We start from the raw sequence: 21,340 nt of genomic DNA on the forward strand, positions 1-21,340 counted from the left end.
TGTTTCCCCTCCCCCCTCACTGTTTCCCCTCCCCCCTCACTGTTTCCCCTCCCCCTCACTGTTTCCCCTCCCCCCCTCACTGTTTCCCCTCCCCCCCTCACTGTTTCCCCTCCCCCCCCTCACTGTTTTCCCTCTCCCCCTCACTGTTTTCCCTCTCCCCCTCACTGTTTTCCCTCTCCCCCTCACTGTTTTCCCTCCCCTCTCACTGTTTCCCCCCCTCACTCCTTCCCCCAGCCCCGTGACCCAGCCTGACCCACAGGCTGCTGAACTGCTCCATCTCCGTCAGACTGCACCCTTCCCCCGACCGGACCCTCAACCATAGACTTCCCCCAGATAGGCCCTGACCTGAGAAACCAGCCATTCTCTAGCAGACCCCTTGAAACCTTCTTGCATCCCTCTAGGGGACTGTGGGACCCCGGTTGAGAATCCCTGATGTAGGAGATTACAACATGGACATTGTGAGGACGAGAATGGGTTTATCATCGAACCGTAGAAATTTACAGCATGAAATGAAGCTATTTCTGCCCACTGTGTCCGAGCCAGCCGACATCCCACTTTCCAGCTCTTGGTCCCGAGCCCTGTTGGTTACAGCATTTCAAGTACATATCCAGATACTTTTTAAATGTGGTGAGGGTTTCTGTCTCTATCACCCTTTCAGGCAATGAGTTCCAGACCCCTACCACCCTCTGGGTGAAGAAATTTCTCGGCAAATCCCCTCTAAACTTACCAATTACTTAAAATCTGTGCCCCCTGGTTGTTGCCCCCTCTGCTAAGTGAATATGTCCTTCCTATCCACTGTATCTAGGCCCCTCATGATTTTATACACCTCATTAAGGTCTCCCCAGTAATACCATTCTCTTTCCCCCGAACCTCCCCTCCCCACCAGCAATTGAATTGTCTCTAAGACACAGTCCACGGTCACACACGAAGAATGGCCACTTGGACAAGGTGATGGTGGCCTTTCGCCTCCTGTAGAGCCAGCAAGGATCAACCACTTTGGTGGGTGGGAGCACAGGGAATTAATGGATTCTGATACCACTACTCAAAATCATTTGCAGGATACTGTGCAGTTTCAGTGCTGTGTATGCTAAATATAGGGCACACGGAAAAACATTGGTTTGCATGTCTTTTGAGTTATTGCATCTGTAATTGAATACATTTTTTCAGAGGGATTTCTTCTGGGAATTTCATTTCATTGAATATATATGGAAAATCCTCCATGAGCTGAGAGATTCTTGTACAGATAAACGCATCCCACTCCCTCAGACCTGATTAAAAATCACATAAAATGTACATAAAATCTTTTGAGTTAGCCATTTTGGGGGAGGGGGAAGTATATGACTGTAAAGTACAGCAATTTTCTTCTGCTTAAAATATGCATTGGGGTCATCCAACTGCTAAAAATGCTCTCGGACTTTGCAGTCCATTCATATTAATCAGTGCAGTGATGCGCCTGTAGCGAAACAAAACAAAACCCCACTGGTCCAATCCCGCAGTATCAGCATTACATTAAGGAGCAGTTTGGCTGGTGTTTTGGGTTAGAATTTGGTGCTTTCACCATTGCTGTCAAGGTTCCATTTCTGTTCACGGAATTTCATTTAAAAAATGGTTTGAACAGATATTCTTGAGGGGTGGGGGGGGGGGGGCGGATTTTTATTTTTCTCTGCCCTCCCCCCCCCACACCCCTCCTCCCAGTTGAAAGCATTTCAAATAATTCTGGCTGTTTGCTACTCGTTTATGCATTGAGTATTGTGTACAGTTTTGGTCTCCTAACTTGAGGAAGGACATTCTTGCTATTGAGGAAGTGCAGCGAAGGTTCACCAGACTGATTCCTGGGATGGCGGGACTGACATATCAAGAAAGACTGGATCAACTGGGCTTGTATTCACTGGAGTTCAGAAGAATGAGAGGGGATCTCATAGAAACGTTTAAAATTCTGACGGGATTGGACAGGTTAGATGCAGGAAGAATGTTCCCAATGTTGGGGAAGTCCAGAACCAGGGGTCACAGTCTAAGGATAAGGGGTAAGCCATTTAGGACCGAGATGAGGAGAAACTTCTTCACCCAGAGAGTGGTGAATCTGTGGAATTCTCTACCACAGAAAGTTGTTGAAGCCAATTCACTAAATATATTCAAAAAGGAGTTAGATGTAGTCCTTACTACTAGGGGGGATCAAGGGGTATGGCGAGAAAGCAGGAATGGGGTACTGAAGTTGCATGTTCAGCCATGAACTCATTGAATGGCGGTGCAGGCTCGAAGGGCCGAATGGCCTACTCCTGCACCTATTTTCTATGTTTTCTATGTTTCTATGAGTTTTGTACTGTTCTAGCCAAACTAGAACTTTATAAATAGTCAGGAGGTCCTGGGCAGCAGTGATTTGTGATTGTATACATCTCTCCACTTCGGAGGCTGAGCAGACCGTACACAAACCAAGAACCATCTCACCTTGTGGACAGATTCATCATCACTCTGCTGACCGTGATCGATCCCCACTTTCTCACCTTTGGAGCGATGTGCTTTCAAGGACGTGGAAGGTCTATTGAGCAGAAATGCGACTAATTCCCTCATAAGCACGTGCCCCATATTTGTACGGTGAATGATCTCGTGCTGCAGCCACAACATCAAAGAAAATAGTGGAGCGAGGTGGAAAAATACCCGGCAAACGTCGGACTTCTGAGACACACCTCTGCAAGTTGGTCGGCATCTGAAAGACAAAAGGCAGGGTGACGCTTTGGTTGTGATCCTTCATCAGATCGGGTGCATTTCCATTGCCGCCCGACTTTCTGGAGGGACCATTGCCTCTTGTGATATTTTCCTACACTCTTCCTCCAGTCCTGCTAGCAGCTGCTCAGGCCAGTTCTGAAAGGGCCCCATCGAAAAGTCAGCCAGTTTGTTCTCTTTCAGGCACTGATTGATTTGTCCACCTTTTCAGCATTCTCTGTCTTTGCTGTAGTGAGGTTAGAAATCCTTTTTCCAGCAGGACCATCCATCCTTGACAATCTTTACCAAACCCTGTGGCCTTGAGACTGTTGACCTATTTATACGTATTATGTTCTAATGTTTAAAAGAATAGTAGCAAATGTCATTTTGTTTAAAATGCAGTTAGAGTTTGATTTTTTAAAAATTTACCTGAAGGTGCAGTTCAAAAATGTTGCCTTCTGGGACTAAATCTGTAGCAATCTCTAAATTATTGAAGGCGTGCAGGAGTAGGCCATCCGGCCCTTTGAGCCTGCACCACCATTCAATAAGATCATGGCTGATCATTCCTTCAGTACCCCTTTCCTGCTTTCTCTCCATACCCCTTGATCCCTTTAGCCACAAGGGCCATATCTAACTCCCTCTTGAATATATCCAATGAACTGGCATCAACAACTCTCTGCGGCAGGGAATTCCACAGGTTAACAACTCTCTGAGTGAAGAAGTTTCTCCTCGTGATTTTATGATGATTTCTGCTCTCCACCATTGATCATCATAAAAGCTACATTTTTTAAATTAATGGAAAATGGGTTAAGGTGACTGCTCAGAGGCAGAACTATGGCAGTAAGGTCCCTAATAACACTTTACTTTGAGTGTCCGCTTACTGATGCTTCTACTCGGGATACCCCAAGCATGGATTTGGTGGTGCTGGATAAAATGGAAGGAGAAAAGCGAGAATGTGCACTTAAAAGGGCGCAATATATTTTTTCCTGCTTTGAATGAAGGTTATTTTTCCAAGCAAATCACCCAATGAAGTGTGTTGGTTAGTATTTCCATAACTAATATATTTTGGATAGTGTATTGAATAAATACACTGAATAATCATCTCTGTTTAACGAATATGGAATATTACTATTTTATACCACAACAAAAACCTTCAAACCTACCACAGGGAGTGGTTGAAGCACATAGTATAGATGTATTTAAAGGGAGGCTAGACAAGCATATGAGGGAGAAGGGAATAGAGAGTTACGCTGCTGGATTTAGATGAGGAAAGACAGGAGGAGGCTCGAGTGGAGCATAAACGGTGACATGGACTGGTTGGGCCGAATGGCCTGTTTCTGTGCTGTATATCCGATGTAATTCAATGTTATTATGCCTTTAACTTGGCAAAATGTCTGAAGGGAATGTCTTGAGGCACCTCAGAGGTTTGGGGGCGGCACAGGATGACTTCGATCTTGACAATGATTAGCTGAAGAAAGCTGCTTGTACTTTAGTGTGGAGGTGTCCAAAGTTTTTGGGCTAGCAATTGGTTTAGGCCTGTTTGTGGGGCTGAAATAGGCAATGGAGCGCGCGCCAGAAGCTGGAGGCCCGAGGCCCGGCTGAAATTGGGCCTCGGGACTCATCGATTGTACAGAGGCATCTCGCCGGCTCGGAGAGGACCAATTTGGACCAGCTGCGATGCCGGCAGTGGCCCTGGGGAACCCGGTAGCAGCCTGCAGTAGTGTTATGGAGTTGGGAGATGCACTCCTGCTCAACATCCACATGGTAAGTTCAGATCAGCCATGATCTTATTGAATAGCGGAGCAGGCGCGAGGAACCAAATGGCCTACTCCTGCTCCTATTTCTTATGTTCTGAGAAGTTCAAGCTTACCTGTTTGTTGGTGCCTTCCAGCAGTCCCTGGTTAGGCTACTGAAGAACCCAAAAACATGATTGAGCCATGCCCAGTGCACGCTCTGTGCAAATGGATATCTGGGAGGGGTTCTTAAACCAACGTTGGGCCTCCTGTTTGAGTACGCTTGTTTAAGGCGGCTGCCTGGGACGCCTGAATGTTGCCCAAGCCAAAAACACATCAGGTACGGTGGCATAGTGGTTACTGGAATAGTGATCCAGAGACCGGGACTAATGATCCAGAGACATGAGTTCAGATCCCACCATGGTAGCTGTGGAATTTGAAATCAATTGAATAAATAGCTAGCATCATTAATGGTGACTACCGGATTGTTGTTAAAAACCCATCTGGTTCACTAATGTCCTCTTAGGGAAGGAAGTCTGCCATCCTTACCCGGTCTGGCCTATATACTCCAGACCCACAGCAATGTGGTTGACTCTTAGCTGCCCTCTAAAAGCCACTCCATTGTATTCAAGAAGACAGCTCACCACCACCTTCTCAAGGGCAATAAATGCTGGCCTTGCCCACATCCTGTGAATGAATTTTTTTTTTTTAAAAAGGTGCTCAGGCCAGTTCTGACCTTTTGCCCTGTGAAATTGGTCTCTCTTACCCCCATCTTGTGCCCAAAAGACGGGCGCAACGAGGTGTTTGGGGGAGTGGGGGTAGATGTCATGTTTAAATCCATGTTCTCATTAATCTAACACATACAAATCCTGCCATTTGTAATTATCCATCATTCAGGCACAGAGCACTGAGATGGCCCATCCAAAACTTCTAGAGCCACACCATTGAAACATGACAAGCGAACGGGTAGGAAATGATGGCACTGAGTTGCCTGGGATTTGTAGGTTGGATTTCCAGGGTCACATTTTGAACACACTTGCTGTGTAATAGGAAGGTCCTAGGTGTGAAGAAATGCTTTGTGTTGATGCTTGCACTTCAGTTTGAACTCATTCGCTGTCACTGTACTTGGTCTCCAGCGCAAAAGGGTTTTTGAAATGTGTCTCATTGGTATAATAGAACCACGCAGATGGTGTTGGAAAACCGTGCTGAAGATGACTGACTCCAAGTCACCCCAGTTCGCACTTTATGCCATGAAGTAATAAAACTATTAGGAAAAAAAACATGTGTTGAAAAGCTAAGCAGCTGGGGGAAGTTGATAAGCTGGAGCCACATGATCTCCATAGAGACAAAGGGATTAAAAATCAGAGGTTAGGTCACTCTGTGTCAAGCTATGCTTCCCTGTAGTACCGGCGTGTTGAAGATCAGGCTGAGTGGAGGTCTGGGAACTGTCTGCCTATTGGCCATTTCAGTTGAAGAAGCGGGTGTGTAACCAGGAAGACACAGAAAATCAAATAACTTTAAAAAATGAGATGCTGAAAATCTTGTGAAAATAAAGTTGCTGCTTCAAATGTACTTTTATATCCAGTGTTTGTCTGCATTGGAGGAGCAAACCAAGTGAATGTTTCCAGTTGAAGGGATGGTGTTCTTTTATTCCTCTATCCCAATCTCCTGAAGGTGTACTAAGAACATAAGAATTAGGAGCAGGGGTAGGCCACACGGACCCTCTGTCCTGCTCCACCATTAAGTAAGATCATGGCTGATCTTCTGCCTCAACTCCACTTTCACGCCCAGTCTCCATATTCCTTAATTCCCCGAGAATCCAAAAATCCATATCTCGGCCTTGACTATACTAAACGATTCAGCATCCCTTTGGCATAGATTATTCCAAAGATTCACAACGCAGTGAAGAAATTACTTCTCATCTCGGTCTTAAAGGTCGGCCCCTTATGGTTGCATAGGCTCCAACAGTTCTCTAATATCTTATTCAAGTAGCTGCTCTTCATGTCTGAGCATGGGTACTGACTGTTTTCCATACGGGGGGGGGGGGAGGGAATCTGCTGCCAATTTTTGTGCTGCCAATACTTCCCAACTAAGACCAGCGAACTCAACACTGACTGGGTATTAAACCTGGGACCTTTCAGTTTGTGTACCTCCGTATGATACCAAGCGGTATTTTTACATACTGAGCCTTCAGGTTGGAGGAACAGAATGAAATAAACCCAATAGCTCTCATCTCGGTGCCTCCCTTGACACGACTGCTAAAATTTGTGCCCTGCTACACTGGCAGTGTGCTGCTGGATTCATGCATTGTGCCACCTGGTTTTAAAAAAAAAAGGGTTTGCATTGCTTCAATCCCGCGCGGGAAAACATAGGAATTTTTAACGTCTCGTTTTCGGAAATGTTTTCAAGGTTGTTGAAAATCTGATTCGCCGTCTGTTTTAATAGAAGCAGGTAAGGTTGCTCACGTAACTCTGCAGGAATAGAGCTAAGGCCGTTAGAGTACAGGTTGAACCGTCCTTATCCAGAACGCCTTTATTTGAAACCACCCCTTGCCGGCACCATTCCCGGCCGCTCCGACATGAACCAATTGAAGTCCTTCCTTGCTATCGACTCTCACAATCGCTGGCCTGACCCTGCGATCCACCCCCCACCCCAATGATCTCTTTGCCGCACTCCCAGCCCCAAGCCAGCCAGCCCTGATATCCCCTTGCTCAGTACCTGCACCAACCAATTTAACGTGGCCACCCCTCATCCGGAAAAATCCCTTATCCAGAACAGGCCAGGTCCCAAAGGTTCCGGACAAGGGAGGTTCAACCTGTACTTGGACCCGTCCAATGGGGTTTGTTGGCTCTTGGTATGACCGTGACCTAGGATGAAGGTACGCTTTACCTGTTGAATGTTTGCTGCCATCAGGCCGTGCCTGTGAGACTGATTGGTGATGGTGCATCCACTCGTGGCTGCCTCGGGCTTGTGCTGAAAATTGCTTCAATCGTGTGATTTTAGCTGGTGAATTGAGCAACTGATGGACGGGGTGTGACGGTTTCTGGTGACTCAAATTCTGTTATTATTGGGGGTTCGGGAGTTTCTGCCGGTGGTCTGGAGGTTGCGTTCTGTGCCTTGGTGGCTTTGTTGCTTGCAAACCCAAATCGTTGGCCATGATGATCTGATTAATTATTGTCCCTCCCACCCCCAATTACCATCAATATACCGGGAGCATTGATGATTGAAATGCAACCCAATCAGCGAACTGATTTTTGATTCGATATTTAAAGGGGTATGCACAGACTTCATGAAGAATTGTGAGGAAGTAACGGTGGGCCAGTCACACAACACGATCATATTCATGTCAGAAAGCGCATTTGCTGCATTATTTGCACATAAAGATAATGCAGCAAGGCTCTCCTGACTCTAAACACGCCCCCCCCCCCCCCCCCATCCTCCCCAAAAGTAACTGTTTACAACAATCTGTTGAAAACATTGCCCCTTTCCTTGTGACCAACCCTTTGAGCACTGTGAGGGCATTTCTGCCACAAATTGTAACCGACACAAAAATGATTGACCAAGACAAAAGTGCCGGGGATGTTGGAGAGAGAAGAAACACTGTGAACAGTTTCAGGTCGACGACCTCCCTTCAGAAAATGATGACTTTGTCTTTGTTGCCTTTTGTTGCAAAGCTGGTTTGAGAACAGGAAGGAAAGCCAGTCAGTCCTCCTGTAGTTTGTTCAATAAAACACACGTGTGCACTTGTGGGAACTCGGAAAGTCCCATTCAGTGCTCAAAGGGTTAAAGAAGGCAGTGGCGCTTTTGAATGAGGCTGGTGGCGTTGGGTCAGCGGAATGCTTACTTGCACGTGGCTGTCGGCTCAACATAATGAAATATATATAATATAATATATAATGAAACTCTACCCGAATGTTCAGCGTACTGAAGCGTCGCTTAAACCGGTGTGGTTGATTTTCTTGTCATTGGCAGCATGCAGATAGCAGACTTGTTGGACACCTCGGAGCTGCTGGAGACCTGTGTGGATGAGGCCGCAGGAGTGGCCATTGCCATGGCAGCGCCAGGAATTTCCGACGAGTCGGTTCAAAGTCTGACCTCTGCCGGGACAAATGAGAGTGCGCGGGAAAAACTGGATTCGGCTGGTAAGAGGCGGCCTGCTTTTAAGATGCAATGATTGGTTCGCCAATATTGATGGCAGGGCAAACATGTGGTCTTTAATTTTTATATTTTATAAATAATGCTTGCGTTTAAAGAGTTCTTGTTATTGAGGGAGTGCAGCGAAGGTTCACCAGACTGATTCCCTGGATGGCAGGACTGACATATGAAGAAAGACTGGATCGACTAGGCTTATATTCACTGGAATTTAGAAGAATGAGAGGGGATCTCATAGAAACATATAAAATTCTGACGGGACTGGACAGGTTAGATGCAGGAAGAATGTTCCCGGTGTTCAGAACCAGGGGACACAGTCTAAGGATAAGGGGTAAGCCATTTAGGACCGAGATGAGGAGAAACTTCTTCACTCAGAGAATTGTGAACCTGTGGAATTCTCTACCATAGAAAGTTGTTGAGGCCAGTTCGTTAGATATATTCAAAAGGGGGTTAGATGTGGCCCTTACGGCTAAAGGGATCAAGGGGTATGGAGAGAAAGCAGGAATGGGGTACTGAAATTGCATGATCAGCCATGATCATATTGAATGGTGGTGCAGGCTCGCAGGGCCGAATGGCCTACTCCTGCACCTATTTTCTATGTTTCTATGTTTATCGCATCAAAAGCACATGTTGCACAATGAATTACTTTTTGAATTGCAGTAACCGTGTCAGCTGTTGCTCAGTGGCTGAGTCAGAAGGTTGTGGGTTCAAGTCCCACTCCAGGGGCGTGAGCACAAAAATCTAGGCTGACCCTCCAGTGCAGTGCTGAGAGAGTGCTGCACTGTCGGAGGTGCCATCTTTCGGATGAGATGTTAAACCGAGGCCCCGTCTGCTCTCTCTCAGGTGAAAGTAAGAGATCCCACGGCACTATATCGAAGAAAAGCAGGGAGTTATCCCCGGTGTCCCGGCCAATATTTATCCCTCAATCAACATAACATAAACAGATTATCTGGTCATTATCACATTGCTGTTTGTGGGAGGGCGCTATGTGCATGTTGGCTGCCATGTTTCCCACATTACAACAGTGACTACACTCCAAAAGTACTTCTTTGGCTGTAAACTGCTTTCCAGTGGTCGTGAAAGTTGCTATATAAATCCAATCTTTTTCTTTCTATATAGTTCTTTATTGCATCAAAACCACGCAAAGCACGTCACACAGTGAATTACTTTTGAATTGCAGTAGCTGTTGTATACACAAGCTATAGTTGAAGATGTAAAGTTTATGAAAAAAAACTGTTTTATTATCAAAAGGCATCTGTCCACAGCTAGTCCCAGCGAGTAACAAGTACTAGTCTCTTCATAAACCAGGGACTGTTTTTGAAGATCTTCGAAACTGGCTCAGTCTTCTCAAGATCTAAACACTATGGAACTCCCTACCTCTCTACTGTCTAGGCCAACATTAAAATGCAAATGTTACCAATGCCACTTGGTTTATTTTGCCTTCCTTTCTATGGCTGGTTATCCTGTGCTTACAGGCCTTAGAGCTTCTTCAAGGTTTCGTAATTTAAACAAAAGGCTCAGGTTATTTGTCTGTAACTCTGTATAATCAAACTTTGCCTAAATATCCTGAGTAAACATTCCTTAAAATGGTGTTACTGATATTTGTGTTCAAATCCTTCCATGCCCTGCCTCCCCAGCTTTGTAATTATCTTTCAGCCCGACACTGCTCCACGCTCCTCCAATTCTGGCTTCTAGCGTATCCCCAGTTTTCATCACTCTACCATTGAAGGTCGTGCCTTCAGCTGCCTAGGCCCTAAGCTCTGGAATTCTTTTCCCTAAACCTCTCCCCCTCGCTACACCTCGTTCTCCTCCTTTAAGACGCTCTATAAAGCCCGTCGCTTGTCCTAATATTTCTTTATGTGGCTCGGTGTCAGATTTTGTCTGATAACGCTCCTGGGACATTTTTACTACGTAGAAGGCTGTATATAAATGCAGGTTATTGATTAGCACAGGTTGGTCTAGATACCTGCTTGGAATCGTTCTGGCATCCTCAATGATCTGGAGCGCACCTTTCTCTGCCCATTATGTAGACAGACCGCATGATCCAGGGATTGTAATCGAGAACTTTTCTCCATACATCGGCTACGCAAATATCACAGGTGCCACCACGTGCATTCTCCTCTGCTTCTGGAGAGTGAACTAAGAAGCACTCCATCAAGGCAAGGCCCGGCTTTAGATTATAAACTGGATTAAGCATGTGAATGAACAGTATACACTTTTTTCCCTGAGAATAATAAATTTCCTACACTCAGTTATGCAAAATAACAAAAATATAACTGACTAATGCACCAAATTGTTGCTAGAGGTCCCATGGGCGGGTGGGGGGGGGGGGCGGAGTTTAACCCATATAACTGCTGAACCATTTGTGGCCGTGCCTTCAGCTGCCTGTGCCCCAAGCTCTGGAACTCCCTCCCTAAACCTCTCTACCTCTCTTTCCTCCTTTAAGACGCTCCTTAAAACCTACCTCTTCGACCAAGCTTTTGTTCATCTGCTGTAATTTCTTCTTGTGTGGCTTGGTGTCAGATTGATTTGTTTTGTCCTATAATACTCCTGTGAAGCGCCTTGGGACGTGTTACTACGTTAAAGGCGCTATATAAGCGCAAGTTGTTGTATAAACCGCGATTTAAATGGAAGCTCCCAAACGTGAGCATGGACCCCATTTTACCTGACTGCTTGTTAACTGACTTCTTTGCCCCTCTTCGTGTTTCAGCACTGGAAGAAGTAGTAGCGAGACTAAAACAGCTTCAGATAGAGAACAGCCCTGTGCCCGGGACCAGGCCCAATGTAAACTTCACTGTAAACGTCAATAGCCAGGTAAGAATGAGATGAGTGCGGCTTTTGCCATTGTCTCCAATGGGTTAGCTGTGTCAAATGAACTCCCCTCCTCTGTTCACAATACCAAATGATGTTGCCGCTGTCCAGTACACAGGTACTGGTGATGGTACAACTCTCGTTGCTGATTAACACTGTGACTGGAAGGATGTTTCCAGTGGGGTTCTGCAAAGCTCAGTACTGGGTCCCTTGTTTTTTGTGGTATATATCAATGATTAGATTTGAATATAGGGAGTATGATTAAGAAGTTTGCAGATGACACTAAAATTGGCTGTGTGGTTGATAATGAAGAGGAAAGTCATGGACTACAGGAGGATATCAATCTACTGGTCAGGTGGGCAGAGCAGTGGCAAATGGAATTTAATTCGGAAAAGTGTGAGGTAATGCACTTGGGAGGGCTAATAAGGAAAGGGTATACACATTAAGCGGTAGGCCACTTAATAGTGTAGATTAACAAAAGGGACCTTGGAGTGCTTGTCCACAGATCCCTGAAAGTAGCAGGCTAGGTGGATAAGGTGGTTAAGAAGGCATACGGAATGCTTGCCTTTATTGGCCGAGGCATAGAATTCAAGAGCAGGGAGGTTATGCTTAAATTGTATAATACTCTGGTTAGGCCACAGCTGGTCGTCGCATTATAGGAAGGACTTGATTGCACTAGAGAGGGTATAGAGGAGATTTACTGCCTGGAATGAGGAATCTTAGCTATGAGGACAGATTGGATAGGCTGGGTTTGTTCTCATTGGAACAGGGGGTTGAAAGGAGACCTCATTGAGGTGTACAACACTTTGAGGGGCCTGGATACAGTGGATAGCAAGGGCCTAATTTCGTTGGTGGAAGGGTCTATTACGAGGGAACATAGTTTTAAAGTGGTTGGTGGAAGGTTCATAGGGGATTTGAGTGGGGGGCTTCTTCACGCAGAGGGTTATGGGGGTCTGGAACTCACTGCCTGGAAGTGTGGTGGATGCAGAAACCTTCACTACATTTAAAAGGTGCTTGGATGGGCACTTAAAGTGCCGTAACCTGCAGGGTTATGGACCTAGAGATGGTAATTGGGATTAGACTGGATAACCTCTTGTTGGCTGGTAATATTAAGTACTGCAGGGAATTGGATATGGCCAGGGTGATTTCCTGAACTAGTTTTGATCACCTGGATGGATTGGAGAGGAATTTTCCCAGATTTTTTTTGGCTTGGGTTTTTGCCTCTCCCAGGAGATCACATGGCTTCGGTCGGGATGGAGTGTAGAATGTTTCGGTGCAAAGGGGGTGTCGCAGTTGTGTGGGGCGGACTGGTTGGGCTGGGTGCTCTTTACCTTTCTGTCATTGTTCATAGGTTTATATGTAACCTTCAGGGCTGCTGACCGAGGGCCGTGCGGCTCTTTGTCAGCCGGCGCGGACACGATGGGCCGAAATGGCCTCCTTCTGCGCTGTAAATTTCTATGTTTCCAACACAAATTGTTAAAACATGAAATTGGACTTCAGGCATCGAATGCAAAGTCTATACATGTTACATAAGAACATAAGAAAGAATCAAACACAGGAAAAGGCCATTTAACTTATCAAGTCAGCTCCTTCCATGGACCATATACAATTTACTCTAACACCCTCTTCACCCATTTAATCTCCTGAAGGAAGATTTTGATTAAAACTCTCTGATTTACACCCCCCCCCCCCCGCCCCACCAAGGTAATTGGGCAAAACTCCATCCTACAGTTCCATTGTTGTCACCCCAAAGTGTTGTCTGTGCTATTTGCACAAAATGAGGAGCTTGAACTATTTCTCAATCCCAGGTGGGACAGTGAAGGGGAGTGCTAACATCGTACTCCTTGAAATAGCGCCTCCATGAAATGGAGAGAGGGGTGCATTTGAGGAGATCTCCAATCCTGATGACTTGAATAGTATTGGAGTTCAGGCAGAGTGCGTGTGGGCAAGGGCTTCTTGATTGAAACTGTTGCCTGTTTGTGCCAGGAGGAAATCGTGAAGCTGTTGGACAAGGGCCTGAAGAATCCAGCTGATGTCACTTGCCCTGTGCCTCCCGAGGAGGTGAAAAGCAACATTTTGAAAGCACAGGCGGAGGCTACCATTAAGGTAACGCATTCACGAGGCTTTTTATCTAAATAACTGGGCTGCTGGCAATTCGACAAGTTTAAAAGTAGGGGAGGAAATGGGAAAAATCGAAGGCCTTTTTCTTAAAGCAGGGAACAGGTGAATGCAGTGAAATTTACACATCTTTTAAATAACTTACCTAGCTGCACTTATCTCACCTGTAGGCTGGCAGTAGAGGGATTGTAGTCCTTATTTCTGTAGTTTTTACACAATGGATGATCGATGGTCACGATTTCAACGAAAGATGCAACTGAGCATTTTTGAAAGACTGTGATAAATATGCTGCTGTGGGCCTCTCATGGGCATGAATTGCTCTCAACTAGTGAAGATGTATGGGCATTGATTACAGGTGTTAGCCATGGCTCAGTGGGTAGCATTCTCACCTCTGGGTCAGAAGGTTCAAGTCCCACTCCAGGGACAAAATCTAGGCTGACACTACAGTGCAGTGCTGAGGGAGTGCTGCACTGTCGGTGGTGCTGTCTTTTGGATGGGATGTTAAACCTCTTTGGTGGACGTAAAAGATTCCGTGGCATTGTTCGAAGAAGAACAGGGGAGTTCTCTTCGGTGTCCTGGCCAATATTTATCCCTCAACCAACATCACTAAAATCAGATTACCTGGTCATTAGGCATGAAACTATAGACCAGTTAGCCTGACAGCTGTGGTTGGAACAATGTTGGAGTCCATTATTAAAGAAGCAGTAGCAGGACATTTGGAAAAGCAAAATTTGGTCAGGCAGAGTCAGCATAGATTTATGAAGGGGAAGTCATGTTTGATAAATTTGCTGGAATTCTTTGAGGATGTAACCAACAGGGTGAATAAAGGGGAACTAGTGGATGTGGTGTATTTGGACTTCCAGAAGGCATTTGACAAGGTACCACATAAAAGGTTACTGCAAAAGATAAAAGTTCACAGGGTTGGGGGTAATATATTAGCATGGATAGAGGATTGGCTAACTAACTGAAAACAGAGTCGGGATAAATGGTTCATTCTCTGGTTGGCAATCAATAACTAGTGGGGTAACGCAGGGATCAGTGCTTGGACCCCAACTATTTACAATCTATATTAAAGACTTGGAAGAAGGGACTGAGTGTAACGTAGCCAAGTTTGTTGACGATGCAAAGATGGGAGGAAAAGCAATGTGTGAGGAGGACACAAAAAATCTGCAAAAGGACATAGGCTAAGTGAGTGGGCAAAATTTGGCAGATGGAGTATAATGTTGGAAAGTGTAAGGTCATGCACTTTGGCAAAAAAATCAAAGAGTAAGTTATTATTTAAATGGAGAAAGATTGCAAAGTGCTGCAGTACACGGGACCTGGGGGTACTTGTGCACGAAACACAAAAGGATAGTATGCAGACACAGTAAGTGATCAGGAAGGTAAATGGAATCTTGGCTTTTATTGCAAAGGGAATGAAGTATAAAATCAGGGAAGTCTTGCTACAACCATACAGGGTATTGGTAAGGCCACACCTGGAATACTGCACGCAGTTTTGGTTTCCATATTTATGAAAGGATATACTTGCTTTGGAGGCAGTTCAGAGAAGGTTCACTAGGTTGATTCCGGGATGAGGGGGTTGACTTATGAGAAAAGGTTAAGGAGGTTGGGCCTTTACTCATTGGAATTCAGAAGAATGAGAGGTGATCTTATCGAAACGTTTAAGATTATGATGGGGTTTGACAGGGTGGATGCAGAGAGGATGTTTCCACTGATGGGGGAGACTAGAACTAGAGGGCATGATCTTAGAATAAGGGGCCGCCTATTTAAAACTGAGATGAGGAGAAATTTCTTCTCTCAGAGGGTTGTAAATTTTTGGAATTCGCTGCCTCAGGGAGCTGTGGAAGCTGGGACATTAAATAAATTTAAGACAGAGATAGACAGTTTCTTAAACGGTAAGGGATTTTGGGGAGCGGGTAGGGAAGTGGAGCTGAGTCCATGATCAGTTCAGCCATGATCCTATTGAATGGCGGAGCAGGCTCGAGGGGCTGTATGGCCTACTCCTGCTCGTATTTCTTATGTTCTTCTGTTCTTATTATCATGTTGCTACTTCTGGAACCTTGCTATGTGCGAATTGTCTGCTGGGTGTCGTACATTACAACAGTGACAACACTTAAAAAAAAAAGTACTTCATCGGCTGTTTGGGTTATCCCAAGGTTGTAAAAGGTGCAATATAAAATACAAGTCTTTCTATTTAAAAGAGCAGCACTGCTAGCGGCCCGGTGGTTCAATGAATGGGTGGGCTACCCAACTAATGGCCAAGGTGGCCCCAATCCCTGCTGGTCACAGCTGGGGTGTCAGTGCCTGCGACTGCATTTCTAACTATTGGAATCTGTAACACACGCCTCAATAAGTAACTTCTGAGAAAATCACAATCCAAATAAGTTGAATTTCTAAGATTTGAAAACTTGGTAAATTGGGTTTAACGGGTTTGCAGTGGATATCCTGTATTATGCTCAGTCTAGTCAATGGGTGACACTTCGCAATACATGTGACGGAGTCCAATTTGCTGATGTGTTGTCGTAAATTATATACAAGTCATGTAAATCAGTACTGAATGGCTGTGATGGGAACTTTTGACTGAAACAAATTAAGTGCTGCTGTAAATGGCCTTTTTAAAATAGTTTCCCCAGTCTTTATCTCAAAATCAGATGAATCTCAGTGATACTTTACATTGAGGGCAGGAATATAGCTTTATGTCATTTTAATCGATGGGCAGCAAGGTATAGCTAGAAGTACAGATGGGTTTGAATGCTGTGTACTTAGTTTGTCCCTGGTCATAATGTGAAATGTTGTTGGCTATCGTTCAGATTCTTTATTAAGAGTTTTGCATTTTCCTTCTCCAGGTGCCTAGAGATGACACCAGACCGAACGACAAAAACGCTTACCTATTTGACACAGCGTTCAGGTGAGGTACAGAACATAACTTTCACTGCAGAATTTTCCTTTTGTATCCATATGTAATTTTCACATTTACACAGACACTGGCAGCCCTCCAATACCTCACTCACAAGGATCGTTCTTCATGTGAAACCTGTGACAGTGACTGTCAGCAGGCTATTTGACTGTGGATTGCATGACCACCAAATGCAAATCTGCACTCACCCAATGTTACAAGCAAGGTCTCTTGCATGCGCACGATCGCGGACACTCTCGCTCGCGTGCACGCAGACTCTCGCTCGCTCGCTCATGCATGTCCTACAGGGTATCTCCCATTGCAATATTTTGTTGCTGTGGCATTGTCCTGTTAGTTCTTAGCATGATGGAGATAGAAATGGTTTTAATATGAGCCTAAATGGCATGGTGCTCTTCGCTGGCTTAATGTTTTTTCTTTGCGTGTTAGTTTGGTACTGCCAATTGGTACTATTCTCGCTCTGAGTTACTTCTGAGTTAGGAGATTGGGGGTTCAAGCCCCACTCTGGGACTTGAGTTCATAATCTAGGGTCCAGTACAGCATTGAGGGAATCTGCATTGTTAGAAAGGCTGTCTTTCAGCTGAGACATTAAACTGAGGCCTGTTTAGTTAGATGTAAAAGATTCCATTGCATAACTCTAGCAAGGAGTTTTCCCAAGTTCCTGGCCAACATTCCTCCCACAACCAATGCCATCAAAAACAAATGAACGGATCATTCATCACAATTTCGGTTTGTGGGATCTTGTGCGCAAATTATTTGCCGCGTTTGCCAACAATAACAGCAGCTAAACTTAATAAGTAATTCGTTGACCGTGAAGAACTTTGGGAATTCTGAGGACGTGTTGAGGTGCTACAAATAAATGCAAGTTCTTTCATTACATGTGCAGTCCCTGAGATAGCCACTAGGTGACGCATGAGTGGCCTTGAATCACTCTCCTCCCCCATCACACGTTCCCTCTTTCGCATTAACTATTTGTACTAAGTCTCTCTTCTGTGCATGCATCACAAAAGCGAGAGTTAGGACAAATATCACCGACTCCGCCCTCCCCCCAGTGCAATTCCTACAAACCCTTTTCTTCGCATGCGCCCAACACCATATTGCCTTCACTGAGCAGTTGAACGCATCTGTTGAGCTTCCCCGAGCAGGCCCCGAGCCTCCCGCAGCGGGGGTGGGGGGGAGGCGGCGGCGAGAGAGAGGCAGGCGAGAAATGCAGAGAGAACGAGCTGGGGGGGGGTGGGGGGGCAGAGAGAGAGAGAGCTTGGGGGGGGGTGGGGTGCGCACAGAGAGAGAGAGAGCTTGGGAGCAGAGAGCGCGCTGGAGTATTGGGGGGGAGGGGGTGGGGAGAGAGAGAGACACAGGTTGTGGGGGGGAGGGGAAGAGAGACACAGGTGAGGGCAGATTGGAGGGGAGAGAGGGAACTCTGAGAAGACGGATCACATTCTTCCTACCCCGTGGTGCAAGCAAGCTTGGTGCATGTGTTACAAGGGACATCGTTGGGGTGGATGAAATCCAGAAGTCACGACACCATCATTATTCACTTCATACCCAATAAACCTGTTGACAATCCGTACACAATGCCCCATCTATTGGGGGGGGGGGGGGGGCATTGTGTAAGGTCTTGCGCTTGGGTAAGGGTCGTCAGCTGGCGGAGGGATTGCTGGGGTAAGGGTTTTCAGCTGGCGGAGGGATGCACTTACGCTGGGGTAAGGGACTTCGGCTGGGGAAGGGATGCACTTGGGCTGGGGGAAGGGATGCACTTGGGCTGGGGTAAGGGAATTCGGCTGGGGAAGGGATGCACTTGGGCTGGGGGAAGGGATGCACTTGGGCTGGGGTAAGGGACTTCGGCTGCAACTTGGTGGCTTCTGGGGAGATCTATCCTCTATGGCTTTTGGAATCAAAATGGATTGAATTACAAATTGGAAATTCACTCAGAACTTGGGCTGGGCACTTCCAGAGGAACTTCAGGGAGTGGCTTATCCTCCAAGGGGACCAATCAGCAATAGGTCTGGAGAGCCAATCAGAGAAATGGCTGCATTTCAGTTCGTACAAATAGACGCATCCCTCTTTTATAGTGCCTTCCACTGCCCACCCCCTCCTCTGTTAGAAATGATGGCAATTTGGGGCTTTATTTCCGTCTTATGGAATAGTATAATTGTTTGTTGTTCAATAACAAATGTGCATCCAATTAGTACGTCTTTAAATAAAGTTTGAGGAAGTTTCAGTTTAAACTGTTACTGAAAGTTGAAATATGACGATTTTTACACTGTTAACATTTAATATATATTTGCCTTCCAATAGCTCAGTGATTAGCTCAACCACATAGATCAGAAGAACTCCATGTTCCAGTCTTTTTTAGTTGGTCACAAATGAGGGAGCTACAATTGCCTCAGGGTTAGGAAGGGGACAATCAGCTAACGTTCCTGTACCTAGCCACTGTCAAACAACCACCACCAGTAGTGTGTCTGGATGTCTCCCCTCGGTTCAATAGCCTGTCAGTACTCACTATCTAGGTTATTGAGGCGAGCTGCTGAAGGGTGTCCATGGAACCGCAGTAATGTGTCCTGACATTCAGGAAAGAAGGTGAGATCTGCATTGGCCTGAGGTGCAAACCTGCAGCAAATACCACTTTTATCGGTTGAGACATTTAAGTGATGATGTAAGTACATTACTGTCGTGGTGCGGCAGTGCCTGCTTTCTGCCACTAGTGGCCGCTGCAGTACTTGCACTGTTCATCAGCAGCCACTTAAAACAACAACTTTCATTTATATAGCAACTTTAACATGGTAAAAAGTCCCAAGGCGCTTCACAGGAGTGTTATCAAACAAAACTGAGCCACATAAGGAGACAGTAGGACAGGCTTGGTCAATGAGGTAGGTTTTAAGGAGGAGAGGGAGGTGGAGAGGTATAGGGAGGGAATTCCAGAGCTTAGAGCCATGGTAGCTGAAGGCACGGTCGCCAATGCCGGAGCGATTAAAATCAGAGTTGCGCAAGTGGCCCAGAATTGGAGTATCACAGTGATCTCAGGGAGGGCAGGCGGTTGTGGGACTGAAGAAGGTTACAGAGGTAGAGAGGGGCGAGGCCATGGAGGGATTTGAAAACAAGGATGAGAATTTTAAAATCGAGGCGTTGCCGGTCTGGAAGCCAGTGTAGTGTAGTTCAGCGAGCACAGAGGTGATGGGTGAGCGGGACTTGGTACGAGTTAGTAAGTTAATGCCTAGACAGTCGATATTGTGACAGTCACAGACGTCGGCATGTATACTTATGATATGTATATAATACATTATGATCATACTATCTTTCATATTTTAAACAGGGGGTTAGGAGCCGCAGACACCAGTTTTTTGATGACTAAAATCCCCGAGCGGCTAGGTGCCAAGGGTCCACTGAAAACCATGCCAGCCTGCGTTCTCTTCCCCTCGTAAGTGCGTTGAACGTGTAACATTCATGGGATTGCAACCGCGGTTGACAAGGAAAAGAATTGAAAAGTAGGGAAGTTTTGCTAAACCTGTACCGCACCTTGATTGGACCACACTTGGAGCACTGCATACAGTCCTGGTCACCATATTATAAAAAGGATATGGAAGCACTGGAGAGAAGATTTACAACGATGATACCAGAAATGCGAGGGTATACATATCAGGAAAGGATGAACAGGCTGGGTCTCTCTCCTCTTGAAAAGAGAAGGCTGAGGGGTGACCTAATAGAGGTTCATTAAAATTAAGAAAGGTTTTGATAGAGTGGATACAGAGAGAGTGTTTCAACGTGTGGGGAAGAGCATAACTAGAGGCCATCAATATAAGATAGTCACCAAGAAACCCAATAGGGAATTCAGAAGAAAATTCTTTACTCAAAGAGTGGCGAGAATGAGGAACTCGCTACAACAGGGAGTGGTTGAAGCGAATAGTATAGATACATTAAAGGGGAGGCTGGACAAGCATATGAGGGAGAAGGGAATAAAGGGGTGTGCTGATAGGTTTAGATGAGGAAAGATGGGAGGAGGCTCGAGTGGAGCATGAACGCTGGCATGGACTGGTTGGGCCAAATGAACTGTTTCTGTGCCGTATATCCGATGTATGTAAACATCGTGCAGACGGAAAATGCTTCTGCTCAGTCTTCGCTTTACCAATGGGCAGTCTCTGGACCAAATATGATCGGCAAGTAATTAACTGGAGAAAAAGGCTAGTCGTGAAGCCTAGGAAACAATCCGAAATGTAGTTACTAAATTAACATTTGAGGGAGTGTTGTATTGCCTTTGTCTGACTTCCTTGTTGTTGTGACCCACTTCCAGACAAGCTGCTGGATTTGATTACAAGGTCATGAGCCGCCAGGATTATTTAGCTGCAGGCAGTCTCTGCCATACTGGGGGATTTATTTACCGGGCTATTTCTTTGTCATGCTTTATGAAAAGATAACTTTTTTTTCACATGGTGGCCAGACCTAGTCAGCTGATAACACTGTGGTGTTGCTCTAGGTGGAATTCAGTTCTTTTTTTTAAAAAAAAGGGTGCGGTTGAGGGGAAATGAGAATGTATTTCACGTGGTGAGAAATGGGGAGAGAATCTTTATTAAGGAACATGGTTAGAGAGGAAGAGCGTTTGAGTCATCCCTTTGTGAGGAACTAATGTTTATGGGATGTCGTGAGATTGGGAATGCAGAGAATGAGCAATGGGACTAAAATTATGATCTTGCCCTGACTTTAGGGGAAGGCTAAGATTACAAGCCCTGGGACAGGCTACAGCAGCCAATATGACACAGTGTCAAAGCCGAGCCCATTAGCATATTAACCACCTTTCCTCCTTGGTTTTAAAAACTTGTATGAATACAATTTGTTTTAACCCCCCCACCCCCCCCCCCCCCCACCCCAACATTTAAATATAACTCTTTTCTGAATCGTTCTGTTGTGAAATGGCGGA

The 21,340-nt window shown here is 45.6% G+C and overlaps 1 protein-coding gene across 1 annotated transcript in view; it reads left to right on the forward strand.

The window, feature by feature from the left end:
• The window catches only part of epb41l5 (erythrocyte membrane protein band 4.1 like 5), a 208,827-nt gene that overhangs the window by 165,374 nt on the left and 22,113 nt on the right, over positions 1-21,340 (forward strand). Inside the window, exons 16-20 of the mRNA XM_070874359.1 lie at positions 8,406-8,575; positions 11,296-11,399; positions 13,383-13,502; positions 16,361-16,422; positions 19,742-19,846. Of these exons, the coding sequence (XP_070730460.1) occupies positions 8,406-8,575; positions 11,296-11,399; positions 13,383-13,502; positions 16,361-16,422; positions 19,742-19,846 (561 nt within the window). The remainder of the gene's footprint in view (positions 1-8,405; positions 8,576-11,295; positions 11,400-13,382; positions 13,503-16,360; positions 16,423-19,741; positions 19,847-21,340) is intronic.

Source organism: Pristiophorus japonicus, chromosome 3 (assembly GCF_044704955.1).
Source record: "Pristiophorus japonicus isolate sPriJap1 chromosome 3, sPriJap1.hap1, whole genome shotgun sequence".
NCBI lineage: Eukaryota > Metazoa > Chordata > Chondrichthyes > Pristiophoridae > Pristiophorus > Pristiophorus japonicus.